The sequence below is a fragment of the Aedes albopictus genome, chromosome 2 (genome assembly GCF_035046485.1).
Source record: "Aedes albopictus strain Foshan chromosome 2, AalbF5, whole genome shotgun sequence".
NCBI classification, from domain to species: domain Eukaryota; kingdom Metazoa; phylum Arthropoda; class Insecta; order Diptera; family Culicidae; genus Aedes; species Aedes albopictus.
In genome coordinates, this window is record NC_085137.1 from 504477188 (window position 1) to 504497230 (window position 20043).

The 20043-nt window shown below is 38.7% G+C and overlaps 2 protein-coding genes across 5 annotated transcripts in view; both read right to left on the reverse strand.

The window, feature by feature from the left end:
* Positions 1–1577, reverse strand: part of LOC134288730 (peptide-N(4)-(N-acetyl-beta-glucosaminyl)asparagine amidase-like) — a 33766-nt gene extending 32189 nt beyond the window's left edge. Inside the window, exon 1 of the mRNA XM_062854488.1 lies at positions 482–1577. Coding sequence (XP_062710472.1) covers positions 482–1338 — 857 coding nt within the window. The 5' untranslated portion in view covers positions 1339–1577. The remainder of the gene's footprint in view (positions 1–481) is intronic.
* An 11975-nt stretch (positions 1578–13552) lies between these two features.
* On the reverse strand, positions 13553–19306 carry LOC115265159 (uncharacterized). Of its 4 annotated transcripts, XM_062849400.1 has the most exons (8): positions 19116–19306; positions 18427–18660; positions 17804–18127; positions 17670–17747; positions 16943–17035; positions 16335–16883; positions 14878–15191; positions 13553–14425 (listed from the first exon to the last, which is right to left on the reverse strand). In XM_062849400.1, exons 3-8 carry the CDS (start codon positions 18015–18017, stop codon positions 13790–13792), a joined length of 1884 nt encoding a protein of 627 aa, XP_062705384.1. In that variant the 5' UTR covers positions 18018–18127; positions 18427–18660; positions 19116–19306; the 3' UTR covers positions 13553–13789. The 4 variants fall into 4 exon arrangements, with proteins under 4 accessions (XP_062705384.1, XP_062705382.1, XP_062705383.1 ...); XM_062849398.1 differs by having other exon boundaries at positions 17804–18660; XM_062849399.1 differs by lacking the exon at positions 19116–19306 and having other exon boundaries at positions 17804–18780.
* Between the last annotated feature and the right edge of the window lie 737 nt (positions 19307–20043).

Sequence of the window (20043 nt, forward strand, 5' to 3'; positions counted from 1 at the left end):
TAATGACGCTTGGGAAAAAAAATCGGTTTCAAAGGGTTAAAGGAGTATTTGGAGGATCTCCTGAAAAAAACCATGACTGAATGTTTGAAGAAATTTTAAAGGACTACTCTTTCTCTGGCGGAATTCCGATGTAGTTTTTTGGAAGAATATCTGGTTTCGAAAGAGTTATTGGAGATTTTTTTATAGTAATTCATTCTGGAATTTCTTAAGAATTATTTGGGTAATCATCTAAATGAAACCTTGATGGACATCCTAAACAAATATTTCGAGAAACTGTTATTTGATGAAGCCTTTGCAAGAATCTTTTGAAGTGCGTACTCTGAAGTATTGTTGAAAACATCGTCGGAGGCAATAAGAAGAAGAAATCCCAACGGTTTACGTTAGAATGGGAAAGTAACAGAGTTCTGTGTATTCATTCATGATAAAGTTCGCTAAATTAGTAAATTGAAAAGGCCTGTAAAATTGGACAAACCAAACTCACCTATAGAATCGCCTCGTCTCGCCACAGCACCTATACACCTCAACCCGCACGCCGTCCTCCACGTGGCTCTCGACCTGTTGGGTCTTCTCGTTGCCACAAACCGCACACGGCAGCGCATTGATCCAGCGGAAGAAATCCGCCTTGAACCAACCGACCAGCTCCTCCAGCACCAGATCCACCATCCACGGTTCTTCGTCCTCGTGGTAAGTGCCAGCTTTGATCATCTTCTGAATCTGCCGGAGCTTTTCCTTGGCGCGCGATTTGAGCGTTTCCAGGGGCACCAAATCTCGTCCACTTTGGAGCAGTTGTTCGTCCTCGTACTGCGTGACCTGATCCGAGAGCAGCTCCAGCTGCTGCAGGAATCCATTCCTAGAACTTACAATTTTAGGGAAAGCTATTCTCTGCTGGAACGACTTCCCGGCTCGGATGACCGGTTTCGGGACAGCAATCACTTCCGCGTTCGCTTTCGCTTCCAACAGGGCAGGCGACGGCGACGACTGGACAATCGACGCCGACGCAGACGACGTCGAGGGTGGGTTTTTCATCAGCTCTTTGCGTTCGTTGATAAAATCTCGATACTTGCGCAGCTTGGCAATGACTACATTCGCGGGAAGGGTCAGTGTGCCACTCGCCTCCACGTAGCCAATCTCCAGCATGAGCGGTTTCATTCCGGACACCGACAGCAATTTCTCCTTGATGGCCTTGTTCTCCAGCCGCACCGAGCGGTACTTCTCATTCCCGGGTTCTCGGATGATGTTATCCAGCAGCCGCAACAGCGTTTCCGCTCCCGTCACGTATCGATCTTTGGCGTTGGTCCGCTCCAACGCCAGGATCAACGATTCGTTCAATGTGGCCATTGCAGCCGATACCACGAGAGATTTATATTGAGAACACTGATCGGTGGACGACGATTACCCAACTTGGCGTTCGCGGTTGGAGACAATGCACACACCAGACGACGGAATGCACGCGAATGGATCGATATCCAAATGCAACACCAGTGGCGACAGTCTTGCGAAATTGCTGACGAGACGATCCGAAAATGACTAAGCACCAAAACGGAGGGATCAAAACAAAAACTACTGGCGAGGCAACTACGGCTAGGCTGCGCCTGAGTTACCTTTTTCCCCCCTGTTCAATGAGTGTGCGATGTTCGTGAATCCGATGGGACCACCCACTCCACCCCTCCGCCCATCTGATGATGCGTAGTCGATGTCAGATCGGTGGTCCGTTTGTAAACTTTGTAACAAAACAAACTCCGACAAATCGTGAGCAATAGCATGGGACAAAAATGTTTGATGACAAAGGCCGAACATTTCAAATGGTCCTAACTGACATTGGCTTGGAACAGAGAAAATGCGAATCGAAAATTTTAATGACTAACTTAAATGCCAATTTAATTGCAACAATGCGAAGAAACTTTTATTCACTTCTAAGATGTAAATTGGGTCGCAGAATTCGTTAACGATGTTTGTTTAGCATATTATTGTCATTTTTCCCATTTTTTGACATGTTTTTGCAGATAGGACCTTCTGCATTTAAAAATTCAGTTGGGACCTCTCAGTTTGGACTGCACAAAACAGCAAAGTGGGTTAGGACCTTTTAAAATTGTATCAAGTAAAACATAATCAAAGTGGATTTTATAATCTCTAATCATTCCAAAATTCCATAAATTGCAATCCAACTCCCTACAGGGGTGGTACACAAATTATGTCACGCAAAAATAACCTTTTTTTTTCAATTTCCCTCCCTCCTATGTCAGACTTTTTGTATCGGACCACACCATTTTCTTATGGGTGGTCATGTTATACGAACCCCCACTCCCCTTTAAAGCGTGACGTAATTTGTGCATGACCCGAGGAACGTATATGTTTTTTATTCAAAATTTTGAAAGGCTAGCGACCATGTTTTTATAATTGTAAAACAATGGCATCTAATAAAAATGTACGTTGTTGAAAAGATTCGAATGGAGCTTAACTTATTAAACTTAAATTTTAAGTAGTTCCAGGGGGGGGAACTAATTTTCCCAAGCCGAAATATCCAAAAAAGCCAGATGTTTTCGGCTTTTCAATATTTTGGCTTGGGACAACTATCGCCATCTTCTATTACCCGACAAGGCCACTCCACCCCCTCCCCCGCGGGTAGTTCGATGCACTGAAACATTAATACTACAACATAGGGTCTTGTACCACTTGGGCAGGTGTACCTATTTTGGACACTTGCCGCTATAACTAAGTCAATGTTAAACTGATTGATTTGAGTTTTTGTATAGACTGCCGTGAATCGCAAGTCAGTCCCATCTGCATTTTGGGCAAAAATGAGTTAATGACCGTTTTCGAGCTTTCTTCGGATGATCTTTCAGCTGCGTTCAAAAAAATATATAGTTTGTTCAGTAAAATTGAAAAACAAAACCAAGTCAGATTGTCCCATAATGAAATGTAATCGCAAGTCAGTCTCATTACGAACTTGTGTGCCCTCCGGTACAAAACCTAACACTATTTTAGCCAGTTTTATATTTTTCACTGTTACGTATTCAAGTTTGAAACAATATGTGAAAGTTTCATGATGATCGCAAAAGTTTTCAATTCATGGCGATTTTTTAGAGTTTCGCATGGAAATCGAATTTGAAAACTTCAGAGGTCATTTTCTCAATGCCTACTTTTTACATATGGGACTGACTTGCGATTCACGGCAGTAGAGTAAGATACTGTACGTGCCTAACTCTATACAAAAATTCAAATCAATCCGTTTGAAATTGACTTGGTTATAGCGGCAAGTGGCCAAAATAAGTACACCTGCCCAAGTGGTACAAGACCCAACTGAAACCTGACCTGAACGACTTCGTTCAAAGAAACAGTTATTTAGATTACATTTTACAGTTTTAACAAATTTAAAGGAAATCGCGTTAAGTACTGTTCCTTTGAATTCCACTAAGAATTTGCATCCTTTGACAGATACGTATTTCGACCTCAACTGTAAGGTCGTCTTCAGTGTCTTGTACTTGACTCGACTGTATAAATAAAGTACAAGACACTGAAGACGACCTTACAGTTGAGGTCGAAATACGTATCTGTCAAAGGATGCAAATTCTTAGTGGAATTCAAAGGAACAGTACTTAACGCGATTTTCTTTTACTTACAGGTATTCCCCTAACAAGCCCAGGTTAATCATCATCAAATTTAAAGGGAATGTTCTAATACACCAGAAGATATATTGTAATTAACATTTAAACTTTATCAAAAACAAGATTTATTTCTCGGTTTATTTCTCACGTTACAATTTCGCTTTGATTTTCTTCGATTTTTTTCATTTAACCTTTGCCTTACGGAAATGTGTTATAATTAATATTACTCAAATTTACCACGTAAACGAACGTCTATTACGCCAGCATAACTCCTGAAGATCGTCGCATGGAATCTTATATCAATTAATCCTTCATTCTTCATCGGTATCTTCCAGCGGATCCCGATCTGCCTCAAAATGGTCCTCCACAGTGTTTCTTCCTTTTCTCCCTTTCTTCGGAGGAACCAATCGTTTTAAAAATGTAGAATAATAATCTTTTTGTTTTATATATGGCATTAGCTTCCGGAGGTCCTCCAACTTTGCTGTTGGTAGCTCGATTGGCTGATCAGTTATTGGCTCTAGTATCAGGTTGGTAACGTCGTCTGATTTCCTTGGAAATACGAGAATGGCGTTAAACTCGGCATCCATCACGTCTGCTTTATATTCCACTAATTCGGGATGATCAGTAGAATAGCGGAAAACCATGGCACTCTTCATACGAAACGGTTCTCCCGTCGTTGACTTTTTTGGTATTTGATACCTTGTTTCCAGAGATTTCAGGTTTAGTATTTCTTTTTGTTCTAACTCAATAACATTGAATGGAACACTGCGTCGTACTGAGCTGATAAGGATTGCCCAATCGTGAGGAATCTCTATATCGGCAGTTGTTTTCTTCTTCGCTTTTTCAATGGCACCATGCACACTATCGACTTCCATATGTGAGTGTCCGCTTTGCATAAATTTATGGAAAATTTGTAGTGATCTACCTGTTTGTTGCATGAGCTCAATAAAATACGTAAAAAGAAATACTATCGTCTTATTATTATTCTGACCAGAACATCGGTCGCTGTAGTAGATGACCGTTTTAACGGTGCTGGGAATTCCATGTAGATCTTTAAGAAGACAGGAGCCAATTTCCTGAGAGCCGCGCTTACCCTTAGTCTCGTCCCATAAATAACAGGACGCAGCATTTTCTCCCAGGTACGATGCGAAAACAGTCATGTTGTAGGTATAAAGCTGTCGGGAGTAGAATGCTTCGCCGTTTCTGAGGTGTGGAGTGGCCAACTGTTTTTGAAGGTCGAAGGAACACGTCCTTACAGTCGGATCGGTTTCAGAAAGGATGACATCATTGCGTTTCTCATCATATACCCTTTGACCAGCATCTTGATGATTTTTGAGAGTTATCTGCAATTCCTCTTTTTTGCTATCATCTGTTTCAGTTTTTATTTGCATCCTTAGTCGATCGCATCTGCCGCATGTATCAGTTTTTGGTGATCTGAAGCTGAGGTTATAGGAGTTGAAAACCATTCGATAAGTGTTGTAGTGGATGTAGTAATGAATAATATTAAATAAAAATGCTAATGCTTGAAATAAATATTGTAATGTAACTGTGCGTATTCAAATGTCGGTCCTGCGCTATATACAATATATCATACGAAATGTTGTCGAACAATTCGTATCAGTGTGGTATACAACACAAGTCACTCGGGAGAAGGAAACAGAACACGGATGATGAAAATTGGCAACAGCGCGCAAGAGTCTCCGAGCGTAGGCTTGCAGCAGCTTCAACCGAACAGCACGAAGGGTTCGCGTGTGCGAGAGAAAAACGAAATAGAGAGAAAAAGGAGAGACGGAAAAGGTGAACGGTGAGTCGAAGGTTGTCGGAGCAGTTTAGAGACAGATGCGTTGAGTGATGGTGGTTTTGTTTTATTGTGAAAAGTAGAAGTTTGAAAAAATGGTGAAATAAATTGAAAAAAAAAGTTGAATTGAATTGAAAAAAAAAAAAATACTTGTAAAATATGATAATAAGTGAAAGAAATTCCTACAATGGCGCAGTTGGTAAGTACGAATTTACATTTTGTCGATCAGATTATCGGAATGTGGTACGTGGTGTCGTCAAGCAGAGACGTGATTTATTTTGTCCATGCAAACGCAGGACGCAGCAGTTTAGATTCGTGCTTGATTGTTGTGTTGTTGTACCAATAATGTGGGATGATGATTTTCGCAGTTTGGTGGGCATTTCCATAATGACGGCAGGTACTTCATCGTTGTCGCTGTATTGTTATAATTAAGCACTTGGGCGAGTAGTTCGTGCTTTCATTTTCGGCTCGCGCGTGGTTTGGTGCTTTGTTTGCTATAGTTTTTGACTGCGTTGTCTAACACGGAGGAACGAAAATACTCAAAAGTGAGTGCAATTAACCCAATTTAAAATTAATAAAATTGAGGCTTATGTTGGGATGTACTTCCAAAGGAAATTAGTAGCTTACCATTTATTGTGCATCCTAGCTTAATCACTCAGATCCTGCTGATCTGAGTCAGCCGCCATAAGATTGCGCCCGTTTGATTTATACACGGCGGCTGACAGCTCCACCCGGCGGCTGCAAAACAGTTTTAGCCAAGGTGCACACCGTGTACAAATCATACGTGCGCGGTCTGGCGCGATCTGAGGCTGCGCGTTTCGAACGCAGCTTGCTGAGAATCTAAGATAAGCGCGACAATATTTTTTATGCGGAAGATATTACAACTTCAAAAAAAAAAACTATTTAAATAAAGTGACTTTAAACTAGCAAATTGCGGTATGCGTAATAATAATTGTGTACTTGAATCAGAGATTGTGAATGGAAATCATAAATAAATTGTGATGAGTAGTGCTGATTGGAATGTTTTATTTTGGATTTTTTTTAAATACATATGAATGTAGCTATGCAATATTTTCTGGTTTTGATGCTTTATTGGAATCATTGAGCTTGAAAACCTCAATCCAAGAAAGTTTTGAGATCGGAGATTGAGACTGAATAAGTCTGTGGCAAGAAATAATAAATGAAATGATGGAATATTTTCTGGTTTTGATGCTTTATTGAAAGCATTGAGCTTGAAAACCTCAATCCAAGAAAGTTTTGAGATCGGAGATTGAGACTGAATAAGACTGAAGCATGGAATACTAAATGAAATGAAGGAATATTTTCTGGTTTTGATGCTTTATTGGAATCATTGAGCTTGAAAACCTCAATCCAAGAAAGTTTTGAGATCGGAGATTGAGACTGAATAAGACTGTGGCATGGAATACTAAATGGAATGATGGAATATTTTCTGGGTTTGATGCTTTATTGGAAACATTGAGCTTGAAAACCTCAATCCAAGAAAGTTTTGAGATCGGAGATTGAGACTGAATAAGACTGTGGCATGGAATACTAAATGGAATGATGGAATATTTTCTGGTTTTGATGCTTTATTGGAAACATTGAACTTGAAAACCTCAATCCAAGAAAGTTTTGAGATCGGAGATTGAGAAAGAATAAGACTGTGGCAAGGAATACTTAATGAACGATGGAATATGTTCTGGTTTTGATGTTTTTTTGGAAACATTGAGCTTGAAAACCTCAATCCAAGAAATTTTTGAGATCGGAGATTGAGAATGAATAAGACTGTGGCGAGGAATACTAAATGAAATGATGGAATATTTTCTGGTTTTGATGTTTTATTGGAATCATTGAGCTTGAAAACCTCAATCCAAGAAAGTTTTGAGATCGGAGATTGAGAATGAATAAGACTGTGGCAAGGAATACTAAATGAAATGATGGAATATTTTCTGGTTTTGATGTTTTATTGGAATCATTGAGCTTGAAAACCTCAATCCAAGAAAGTTTTGAGATCGGAGATTGAGAATGGATAAGTCTGTGGCATGGAATACTAAATGAAATGATGGAATATTTTCTGGACTGTGGCAAGGAATACTTAATGAAACGATGGAATATTTTCTGGTTTTGATGCTTTATTGGAAACATTGAGCTTGAAAACCTCAATCCAAGAAAGTTTTGAGATCGGAGATTGAGAATGAATAAGACTGTGGCAAGGAATACTTAATGAACGATGGAATATGTTCTGGTTTTGATGCTTTTTTGGAAACAGCTTGAAAACCTCAATCCGAGAAAGTTTTAGGATCGGAGATTGAGAATAAATAAGACTGGGGCATGGAATACTAAATGGAATGATGGAATATTTTCTGGTTTTGATGCTTTATTGGAAACATTGAGCTTGAAAACCTCAATCCAAGAAAGTTTTGAGATCGGAGATTGAGAATGAATAAGACTGTGGCAAGGAATTCTAAATGAAACGGTGGAATATATTCTGGTTTTGATGCTTTATTGGAATCATTGAGCTTGAAAACCTCAATCCAAGAAAGTTTTGAGATCGGAGATTGAGAATGAATAAGACTGTGGCAAGGAATACTAAATGAAACGATGGAATATTTTCTGGTTTTGATGCTTTATTGGAAACATTGAGCTTGAAAACCTCAATCCAAGAAAGTTTTGAGATCGGAGATTGAGAATGAATAAGTCTGTGGCATGGAATACTAAATGAAATGATGGAATATTTTCTGGACTGTGGCAAGGAATACTTAATGAAACGATGGAATATTTTCTGGTTTTGATGCTTTATTGGAAACATTGAGCTTGAAAACCTCAATCCAAGAAAGTGTTGAGATCGGAGATTGAGAATGAATAAGATTGTGGCATGGAATACTAAATGAAATGATGGAATATTTTCTGGTTTTGATGCTTTATTGGAAACATTGAGCTTAAAGAAAGTTTTGAGATCGGAGATTGAGAATAAATAAGACTGTGGCATGGAATACTAAATGAAATGATGAAATATTTTCTGGTTTTGATGCTTTATTGGAATCATTGAGCTTGAAAACCTCAATCCAAGAAAGTTTTGAGATCGGAGATTGAGAATGAATAAGTCTGTGGCATGGAATACTAAATGAAATGATGGAATATTTTCTGGTTTTGATGCTTTATTGGAAACATTGAGCTTGAAAACCTCAATCCAAGAAAGTTTTAAGATCGGAGATTGAGAATGAATAAGACTGTGGCATGGAATACTAAATGAAATGATGGAATATTTTCTGGTTTTGATGCTTTATTGGAATCATTGAGCTTGAAAACCTCAATCCAAGAAAGTTTTAAGATCGGAGATTGAGAATGAATAAGACTGTGGCATGGAATACTAAATGAAATGATGGAATATTTTCTGGTTTTGATGCTTTATTGGAAACATTGAGCTTGAAAACCTCAATCCAAGAAAGTTTTGAGATCGGAGATTGAGAATGAATAAGACTGTGGCATGGAATACTAAATGAAATGATGGAATATTTTCTGGTTTTGATGCTTTATAGGAATCATTGAGCTTGAAAACCTCAATCCAAGAAAGTTTTGAGATCGGAGATTGAGACTGAATAAGACTGTGGCATGGAATACTAAATGAAATTATGGAATATCTTCTGGTTTTGATGCTTTATAGGAATCATTGAGCTTGAAAACCTCAATCCAAGAAAGTTTTGAGATCGGAGATTGCGACTGAATAAGACTGTGGCATGGAATACTAAATGAAATGATGGAATATTTTCTGGTTTTGATGCTTTATTGGAAACATTGAGCTTGAAAACCTCAATCCAAGAAAGTTTTAAGATCGGAGATTGAGAATGAATAAGACTGTGGCAAGGAATACTAAATAGAACGATGGAATATTTTCTGGATTTGATGCTTTATTGGAAACATTGAGCTTGGAAACCTCAATCCAAGAAAGTTTTGAGATCGGAGATTGATAATGAATAAGTCTGTGGAAAGGAATACTTAATAAAACGATGGAATATATTCTGGTTTTGATGCTTTATTGGAAACATTGAGCTTGAAAACCTCAATCCAAGAAAGTTTTGAGATCGGAGATTGAGAATGAATAAGACTGTGGCAAGGAATACTAAATGAAACGATGGAATATATTCTGGTTTTGATGCTTTATTGGAAACATTGAGCTTGAAAACCTCAATCCAAGAAAGTTTTGAGATCGGAGATTGAGAATGAATAAGACTGTGGCAAGGAATACTAAATAGAACGATGGAATATTTTCTGGTTTTGATGCTTTATTGGAAACATTGAGCTTGGAAACCTCAATCCAAGAAAGTTTTGAGATCGGAGATTGATAATGAATAAGTCTGTGGAAAGGAATACTTAATAAAACGCTGGAATATATTCTGGTTTTGATGCTTTATTGGAAACATTGAGCTTGAAAACCTCAATCCAAGATAGTTTTAAGATCGGAGATTGAGAATGAATAAGACTGTGGCATGGAATACTAAATGAAATGATGGAATATTTTCTGGTTTTGATGCTTTATTGGAAACATTGAGCTTGAAAACCTCAATCCAAGAAAGTTTTGAGATCGGAGATTGAGAATGAATAAGACTGTGGCAAGGAATACTAAATAGAACGATGGAATATTTTCTGGTTTTGATGCTTTATTGGAAACATTGAGCTTGAAAACCTCAATCCAAGAAAGTTTTGAGATCGGAGATTGAGAATGAATAAGACTGTGGCAAGGAATACTGAATGAAACGATGGAATATGATGCTTTATTGGAAACATTGAGCTTGAAAACCTCAATCCACGTAAGTTTTGAGATCTGTGCCTGAAAGATGACTCTAGATATGTCTGAAAGATGACATGAGACGTGTCTGAAAGATGACACTAGATATGTCTGAAAGATGACATGAAACGTGTCTGAAAGATGACTCTAGATATGTCTGAAAGATGACATGAGACGTGTCTGAAAGATGATACTAGATATTTCTGATAGATGTTATGAGACGTGTCTGAAAGATGACACTAGATATGTCTGAAAGATGACATGAGACGTGTCTGAAAGATGACACTAGATATGTCTGAAAAATGACATGAGACGTGTCTGAAAGATGACACTAGATATGTCTGAAAGATGACATGATACGTGTCTGAAAGATGGCACTAGATTTGTCTGAAAGATGACATGAGACGTGTCTGAAAGATGACACTAGATATGTCTGAAAGATGATATGATACGTGTCTGAAAGATGGCACAAAATTTGTCTAAAAGATGACATGATACGTGTCTGAAAGATGGCACTAGATTTGTCTGAAAGATGACATGATACGTGTCTGAAAGATGACACTAGATATGTCTGAAAAAAATGACATGAGACGTGTCTGAAAGATGACACTAGATATGTCTGAAAGATGACATGATACGTGTCTGAAAGATGGCACTAGATTTGTCTGAAAGATGACATGATACGGGTCTGAAAGATGGCACTACCCTAATAGAAAAATATGATACAAAGTGCTTAACAACCGTTTCGGGCTATCATCTTGATCATACACCGAATGATACAATTATTCACTCAATCGTCAGTGTATAATACATTTTTATTAGGGTAGATTTGGCTGAAAGATGACATGATACGTGTCTGAAAGATGGCACAAGATTTGTCTGAAAGATGACATGATACGTGTCTGAAAGATGGCACTAGATTTGTCTGAAAGATGACACTAGATATGTCTGAAAAAATGACATGAGACGTGTCTGAAAGATGACACTAGATTTGTCTGAAAGATGACATGATACGTGTCTGAAAGATGACACTAGATATGTCTGAAAGATGACATGATACGTGTCTGAAAGATGGCACAAGATTTGTCTGAAAGATGACATGATACGTGTCTGAAAGATGGCACTAGATTTGTCTGAAAGATGACATGATACGTGTCTGAAAGATGACACTAGATATGTCTGAAAAAATGACATGAGACGTGTCTGAAAGATGACACTAGATATGTCTGAAAGATGACATGATACGTGTCTGAAAGATGGCACTAGATTTGTCTGAAAGATGACATGATACGGGTCTGAAAGATGGCACTACCCTAATAGAAAAATATGATACAAAGTGCTTAACAACCGTTTCGGGCTATCATCTTGATCATACACCGAATGATACAATTATTCACTCAATCGTCAGTGTATAATACATTTTTATTAGGGTAGATTTGGCTGAAAGATGACATGAGACGTGTCTGAAAGATGACATTAGATATGTCTGAAAAATGACATGAGACGTGTCTGAAAGATGACATTAGATATGTCTGAAAGATGACATGATACGTGTCTGAAAGATGGCACTAGATTTGTCTGAAAGATGACATGAGACGTGTTTGAAAGATGACACTAGATATGTCTGAAAGATGACACTAGATATGTCTGAAAGATGACATGATACGTGTCTGAAAGAACGACACCAGACATGTCGTAAAGATGACATAAGACGTGTCTGAAAGATGACACTAGATATTTCTGAAAGATGTTATGAGACGTGTCTGAAAGATGACAATAGATATGTCTGAAAGATGACAATAGATATGTCTGAAAGATGACATGCGACGTGTCTGAAAGATGACACTAGATATGTCTGAAAGATGACATGAGACGTGTCTGAAAGATGACACAACATATGTCTGAAAGATGACATGATACGTGTCTGAAAGATGGCACTAGATTTGTCTGAAAGATGACATGAGACGTGTTTGAAAGATGACACTAGATATGTCTGAAAGATGACACTAGATATGTCTGAAAGATGACATGAAACGTGTCTGAAAGATGACACTAGATATGTCTGAAAGATGACGTGAGATGTGGCACTGAATATGTCTGAAATATTGCATGAGACGTGTTAGGAAGATGGCACTAGATATGTTTGAAAGATGACATGAGACGTGTCTGAAAGATGGCACTGGATATGTCTGAAAGATGACATGAGATGTGTCTGAAAGATGAACTAGATATGTCTGAAAGATGGCACTAGATATGTCTGAAAGTTGACATGATACGTGTCTGAAAGATGGCGCAAAATATGTCAGAAAGATGGCATGAGACGTGTTAGGAAGATGGTACATACTAGATATGTCTAAAAGATGACATGAGATGTGTCTGAAAGATGGCACTAAAAATGTCTGAAAGATGACATGAGACGTGTTAGGAAAATTAAACAAGATATATACATAGAAAGATGACACGACTTTTTTCTGATAGATGGCACTAGATCTGTCTGAAAGATGACATGAGATGTGTCTGAAAAAGGATACAGTAGACGTTCGGTCGGTGCAAACGGTTTAACTGCAATGCTTTTTAACTGCAAGTCCGGTAAGTGCAACAAATTTGCAGTTATCGCACCGCCAAACGTCAAATTGGTGCGCCATGTTAGCCCTAATGAACAGTCGAATGAATTTTTCGTTCATTTTACGTCAATTGACGGCTTGTTGACACTGTCAGGCGTTGCAGTTATCGAATTTTCGTTCGCTAAGTGAAACGTAAACATGTTGCAGTTATCGAACGTCTACTGTACTAGATATGTCTGATAGATGACACTAGATATATCTGATAGGTGACATGAAATGTGTCTGAAAGATGACAGTAGATATGTCTGAAAAAATGACATGAGGTGTGTCTGAAAGTTGATACTAGATATATCTAAAAAAAATCCTATCGTCGAGCGGGTTGGCGCGTCAGAAAGATGGCGTTTAATTTGGGTGAATCAGAACAAACAATGTTGTTTTATATCATAGTGGCTTGCTGCAATAACTTTAATATAATGTTTTTTGATATCAATAATTATTGATGCAAATATAATTCATAACTGTTATTTATTGTTCTATATTTATACAAGTAAGTAGCTACAGCTGATATAATACGTATGCTGAAAACTTGAAACAAGTGTTTCTCCCCTTGTAATTAACACATTTTTCTATTTTCAGATTTTTTTTTTATTTTTTCTTCCATTTCGTTTCGTATCCAACAGGTATAACATTTTTTTTTCAGGACTTATACATCGACTGGAGTGTTGTATAAAATAACACAATAGGTTCATACTAACAGTTTTTTTGTATTTGTCATTTTAAGAGTAGGAGAGGAGGAGGATGTAGTAATGAATAATATTAAATAAAAATGCTAATGCTTGAAATAAATATTGTAATGTAACTGTGCGTATTCAAATGTCGGTCCTGCGCTATATACAATATATCATACGAAATGTTGTCGAACAATTCGTATCAGTGTGGTATACAACACAAGTCACTCGGGAGAAGGAAACAGAACACGGATGATGAAAATTGGCAACAGCGCGCAAGAGTCTCCGAGCGTAGGCTTGCAGCAGCTTCAACCGAACAGCACGAAGGGTTCGCGTGTGCGAGAGAAAAACGAAATAGAGAGAAAAAGGAGAGACGGAAAAGGTGAACGGTGAGTCGAAGGTTGTCGGAGCAGTTTAGAGACAGATGCGTTGAGTGATGGTGGTTTTGTTTTATTGTGAAAAGTAGAAGTTTGAAAAAATGGTGAAATAAATTGAAAAAAAAAGTTGAATTGAATTGAAAAAAAAAAAATACTTGTAAAATATGATAATAAGTGAAAGAAATTCCTACAGTGGACAGGGACCAAATTATCCACAGCGCATTTGTTTTGGTACAACTCATACATTCGACGAATTGACAAATCACTGGAAAGATACAATCTGCTAGATTTCTCCCTTGTATAGTGACTTGAGTATGCCGGGAAGGATAAAATATGTTGTTTGATGTTGCTCAAATGTTCCTGGCTAACCGGTTGCCGACTACTGTTTCGTTGCCGCCCATCATCAGTGGGAACTCCCGAGCCTGCCACTACTCTTGCTGCTAGAGTGCGCATTTTTCGGCATCCTATGTCAAATGTCGCCTGAAACATTGTCTTGCATACTTTAACGGTACCTTTAACGCCCGGCAGCTTGTAAACTCGGGTGTATGATCGCCTAGAGTTTACCACCTGGTGAAGAAAATCGTAAAGTTAAATCTTCTGTTTCTTCTTTCAGGCTACGTTCCTACTGGAACTTGGCCTGCCTCTCATCAACTTAGTGTTCTTTGAGCACTTCGATTCAGTTTGTTTACCCCTTTATAAGAGATTGTTATGAGGGCCCATATAGCCGAGGCGGTGAACGCACGGGTATTCAGCATGACCATGCTGAGGGTGACGGGTTCGATTTCCGGTCGGTCCAGGATCTTTTCGTAAAGAAAATTTCCTTGACTTCCTTGGGCATAGAGTATCTTCGTGCCTGCCACACGATATACACATGCAAAATGGTCATTGGCAGCGGAAGCTCTCAGTTAATAACTGTGGAAGTGCTCATAGAACACTAAGCTGAGAAGCAGGCTTTGTCCCAGTGAGGACGTTACGCCAAGAAGAGAGAGAGAGAGAAGAGATTGTTATGTTTTACTTACTTGTGGTCGAGCTGTTCTCTTTACCGTTATGTGGTTGGCTAGGAACTGATTTTGACTGTCCATTTTCAATCGTAAGAGGTTGTCAAGAAATTTTTGTCGAATGTTTTCTGGATATTTTTTAGAGCACTTCAATTTACAATCGCAAGTTGGCTTGATTTCACGTGCGGGTACCTTTGTTCCATCTTTACGGACATACGAAAGACCACGTTCTTTTCGTTTTTTGTTCACCCGCCTTGCGTTCACCTTCTTTTTTCTGATTTGTAGAGCTTCCTTATCCAATACTTCGATACAGTGTCCTTCCACGCATGGTTCCGCTGTGATGAATAGAAATTCCTCATTAGGCTGTGATAACTGACGTGCACATAAATCAAGTCTAACTTCACCAAACACCGCATGTTACAAAATCCACTAATACCTGGTTTTGACTATGGACACCATGGATAGAATAGACTCGCGAAGACGAAAACAACTATGTATCGCCAAACTACTGTCAGTTCGTTTAAACAAGCGAGCATGACGTCACGATGTTAACAGCGATTGCGTGACGTTATATTCGCTTGGTACACTCGAAATTCAAGGTAAAACACATTAAAACAATATTGCTCAACCATGTCTCCACGAGTCTATGGTACCCATAGTGTATATAGTTTAGACTGATAAAGTGAAACGAGCATCCTCAGTTGAACACTACTAAAAAATATTCAATCCAATAGGAGGCAATCAGTGAAGTACTAGATTGAAAGTAGTGAGCTGGATTTTTGTATGGCGAGATGATCAATTCTCCATTTCTGCAATGAAATGGTGCAAACAGCGTGGGTTATATGATTTATTGACTAATTTGATGCTGTTTGAGCAAAAGTTTGGATAACTGTGTTGTTGAAGTTGCAGAAAAAAATAATACAACAACACAGTTATTCAAACTTTTGCTCAAATAGCATCAAATTAGCCAATAAATCATATGACCTACGCTGCTTGCACCATTTTATTGCAGAAATTGAGAATTGATCATCTCATCATCTCTTTCAATCTAGTACTTCACTGATTGCCTCCTATTGGACGATGTGACTGAGCAAATGACTTGAAAGTCCACTTTAGTGCTCTTGAATGCATCTCAGTTAAAGCAAGTGTTTACATTGTTCAACTCGTGTGCAACTGAATTCAATTCATCACGCTTGACAGATGAATTGAATTCAATTCACATGAATGGCGAGTTAAGGCAATTGGTCATTTTCCATTGACTTGAATCAAGTCACTTGCACCATGTAAAACGGTGCGGAAAAAAATCGATGTTGAAGTTCACTGTTGCCATCTCGGTCTATGATAGTAACTAATGCCTGGTTTAGACGGTGCAAGTGACTTGATTCAAGTCTATGGAAAATTCCCAATTGAATGTGTAAACATCACTTCGCTTCACTTGACTTGAACAAAAGTTGAATATTAAATTTCATATTACTTACCAACTGGCACGTTTGTCTCACTTGACGATAGTGGATCTTCTTCCACCAAAAAAGAGCCATCGTTGCTGATTTCATCAAATTTGTCGAAATATTCAAAAATAGTCAAATCATTCAAAAATTCAAGACCTCCTGCGCTGTCATCATCTGATGAAACGTCGTCTTCTGCATTATCCAAGAGCCGGGGTGACTTCGAGAAAGATCGGTCGATTGTTTGTTTTACTTCGATACTGCCAATGCGTACTGTGCTGACATCCGTTTCACCGGGCTCGTCTACTTGGTTTGGTGCATCAAGATTGATCGTATGACTCAAAACGTCCTTATTCTCATTTCGCTCGCATGGAGGTTCTCGTGGAGTTGATGTAATTACTTTGGAAAATGTTGGGGATACAAACTCTTCATGACGATAAATCATAGAACTTGCATCAAGCCGTTCTGTGACGAGGTCTGGATTTTTCACATTATGTGTTGCTAGCTCTGGGGTATGAAAGCAATGGGGTATGGTCCTCGGAGAAGAGAAGCTATATGCAAGCTCTGTCGGAGCATCTATGTCTGTAAAAAGCAGTTTAACACATATAGAAACATATAACCATAGAAACAAAGTAACTTACAATTCAGCTCCCCACGTTTTGTAAGCTGCTTATGTAACCCTTTTCCAATATCGCTTCGAACATTGCTGTCCCGTGATGTAATCCTTGCATTACCTAAAGGATAAAAGTAATACAATAATAAAAATCAACGCTTTTATTCAGCATAATTACACAGACAAACTGACGTAGAACTCATATTATTTCCATCGTCCTTCAATTAAATATTAGAATATTTAATAGTGAGCCAACAGCTCACCCACGGTACTCGCATACTTTTGTTTGCATGTTCAACCGAAAATGTCCGAGGTGTAACGTTTATTTGTCTGTGATGACAAAGTAAATATCCAAGTAACCACGCTGTTGAAGCTGTAGGTATTGCAAATGTAACGTACATATATTGACATGATTACTCTATATACCTAAACCATTAAAGTTGAATTAAAGTGGGAAGTGGATCCACTATTGTTGAATTACGATTATAACCAGTATAATCATAGGTCAGCAATAGTGGATCCACTCCCCACATTATTTCAACTTCAACAGTTCAGGGCAATGCATGTCAATTGTACGTTATATTTGCAATACGTACAGCTTCAACGGCCTGGTTACTTGGGTAGAGCTGCTGAGCTGAGAAAACAATAAGTGAGTGTTCCCATCCTTGATGCAAACCTTGACGAAATTGGAAACCTCTGTCTTCATCATAGTGGACGCAATAATATTATATATCTGTTGAATACACGATAATTACCTTCGTTACTGAATGAACTTCCCAGCGTGTGAATTCCGCTTAGTTTTCCTGAATCAAGCAAGGAACGACTAGAACGAGCTGGAAAAATATTTATTAATACGTTATACGCCATATTAATTATAATGCTAATTTACCTTTGCTGTCCACGGAACTCCTTAGCGTTTCGATCCCACTTAGTTTTCCGGAATGCTGGAAGAAGTTTATTGGGCTTGTCCCCACATCCCTAACACTGATTGGAAGTAGTATTTCCTGAGCATATGGATGATCCATAATGACGGGGCATTGAGTTGATCGGGAGTCATACTCAAAAGTGGAGGATTTATCATCGCAACGCTGAATTGTTTCCATGCCGTTAACAAGAGATGCCCCATGATGTGACGATTCAAAAGTACAATCGCTAGCGTGTTTTGAACCTTTTTTTTTTCGTGGACCGTATCCGAAATCGAGCGTCCGTCGTGCTGAAGTCAAGGTAAATAGTAACATTAGTTTTTAATAAATATTACGTGAAGGGATACGTCGAGATTTTCGTGGACCGTTTATTAATCATTTGTAAGGGTTTAGTGGAAAGGCGGGGCTTTTTAATCTTACTCGCCGTGCAACAATATTATTTGGAATTTCATTTTTAAATAGTATCACAAGAAGTAAGGGGGTTTGCCAAAAAATAATTACGTAATATATTAAGAATCCATAAGATCCATGAATATCTTTTTTCATAAAATTTTTATAATAGGCGTGATTTTTTTTGGATAAAACTTACCACTGCTGGTAACATTTTGCCCGTTTGGCTGTAGGCAATGCTGGGAAACCCAATTCGACGTTTGTTCGAAACGAGTAAAACTTCCTGCTCGTAAGGGCACGCTGCGACCGCGATTCAATTTACTACGCACCACACTGTAGTGACCACCGCGAACCCTGGTTGCAGATCGTCTGACTGCCACTTCTGTGCCGAAGTTGAGTGATCTTCTGGCTGAGCTTCTAGACGAGTTTTGAGCTGAAGTAGTAAGCAATAATGGTTAGAAAATCAGTTTAGCTGAAACGGAAATACACTTCTTCTTCATGGCGTAACCCCTCTGGGATAAAACCTGCTTACCAGCTTAGCGTTCTATGAACACCTCCGCAGTTATTAACTCAGATCTTCCCCTGTCAAAGAGCACTTTGTATATGTATAATCGCACGAAGATACTCTATGATCAAGGAAGTCGATTCCTTTACGAAGGTTTCTGGACCGCCCGGACAGCTATGGGGCCTTCAACATACAGGGGGAGCGATGATGGTTGAATGACAGATCGACTCCCGGTGAAGGAACTTTCGTGATGAAAATTGGCTTGACTTCCTTAGCCAGAGTAACTTCGAACCTGCCACACCGTTGGAGTAATCATGAACACTGCTACGAAGCAGGATTTGTCCCTGTAGGGACGTTACGCCAAGAAGTAATTATTATTTTACCTGTGTTGAATGATTCTGCTTGGCTTGCATTGCCAACAAAGCCGCCATCCAGTCGATCAGCGGCATCTGAAATTATTTTGATGTGTAATTAACTATATCACATCGTCTTTAAGTTGTACCTACCGAGTAGCAGCTGAAACTTCCCCCACGGAGGATCGGCGGACACATTTTCGCTCATTTTAATAAGATAACACGAGGAATCCAAATAAAACACCGAAGGTCCAATGCTCTCTAAAATAAAAGCTCTCATTTTTGAGTAGCGCCCATGCCGCACAGGGACTGTGTTGGAAACACACATTTTTTTAAATTGCTCGCACGCTCACATTTTTGCAAAATATCAATATTTTTCGGTATTTGAAGGTGGTTTATAAACCCAGTGAGGTTGCCATGTCGAAATTATTGCAAAATACATGCTCATATGAGCGTACGAGCAATTTTAAAAAAATGTGTGTTTCGAACACAGTCATGTGCGGCATGGATGTTTACTAAAAATGTGCAGGCCGAACACATTTTTGAGCGTAGCCGTTTTTGCGTGTGTGTACACAATGGAAAACAAAGAGGGTCGGCAGATTGGACTGTCTACCTGTCAAACGACCAAACTAGCAGAGCTGGGCGATATTATGGATAATGCAGATTGGTCGTTTGAAATTTATAAAAAAATTTATGGCATTTTTTTTTAATGTTTTTTTTTTAACAGTATCGTTTAAGTTACGCCCTTCACTAACGAAAATGGTATAAAACTCAATTTGGTGAAAAATGTCAGTTAGGACCATTTGAAATGTTCGGCCTGTTTTGTGGTCCATTTAGGTATTATGCAATGAGAGTCTAATACCCCGGACAGACATGTGATACGAGTGTGATACACGTACAACGGTACTCACTGTCAAGAAAATTCTAACAAGACTGACTTAAACGGAGAGAATTATCA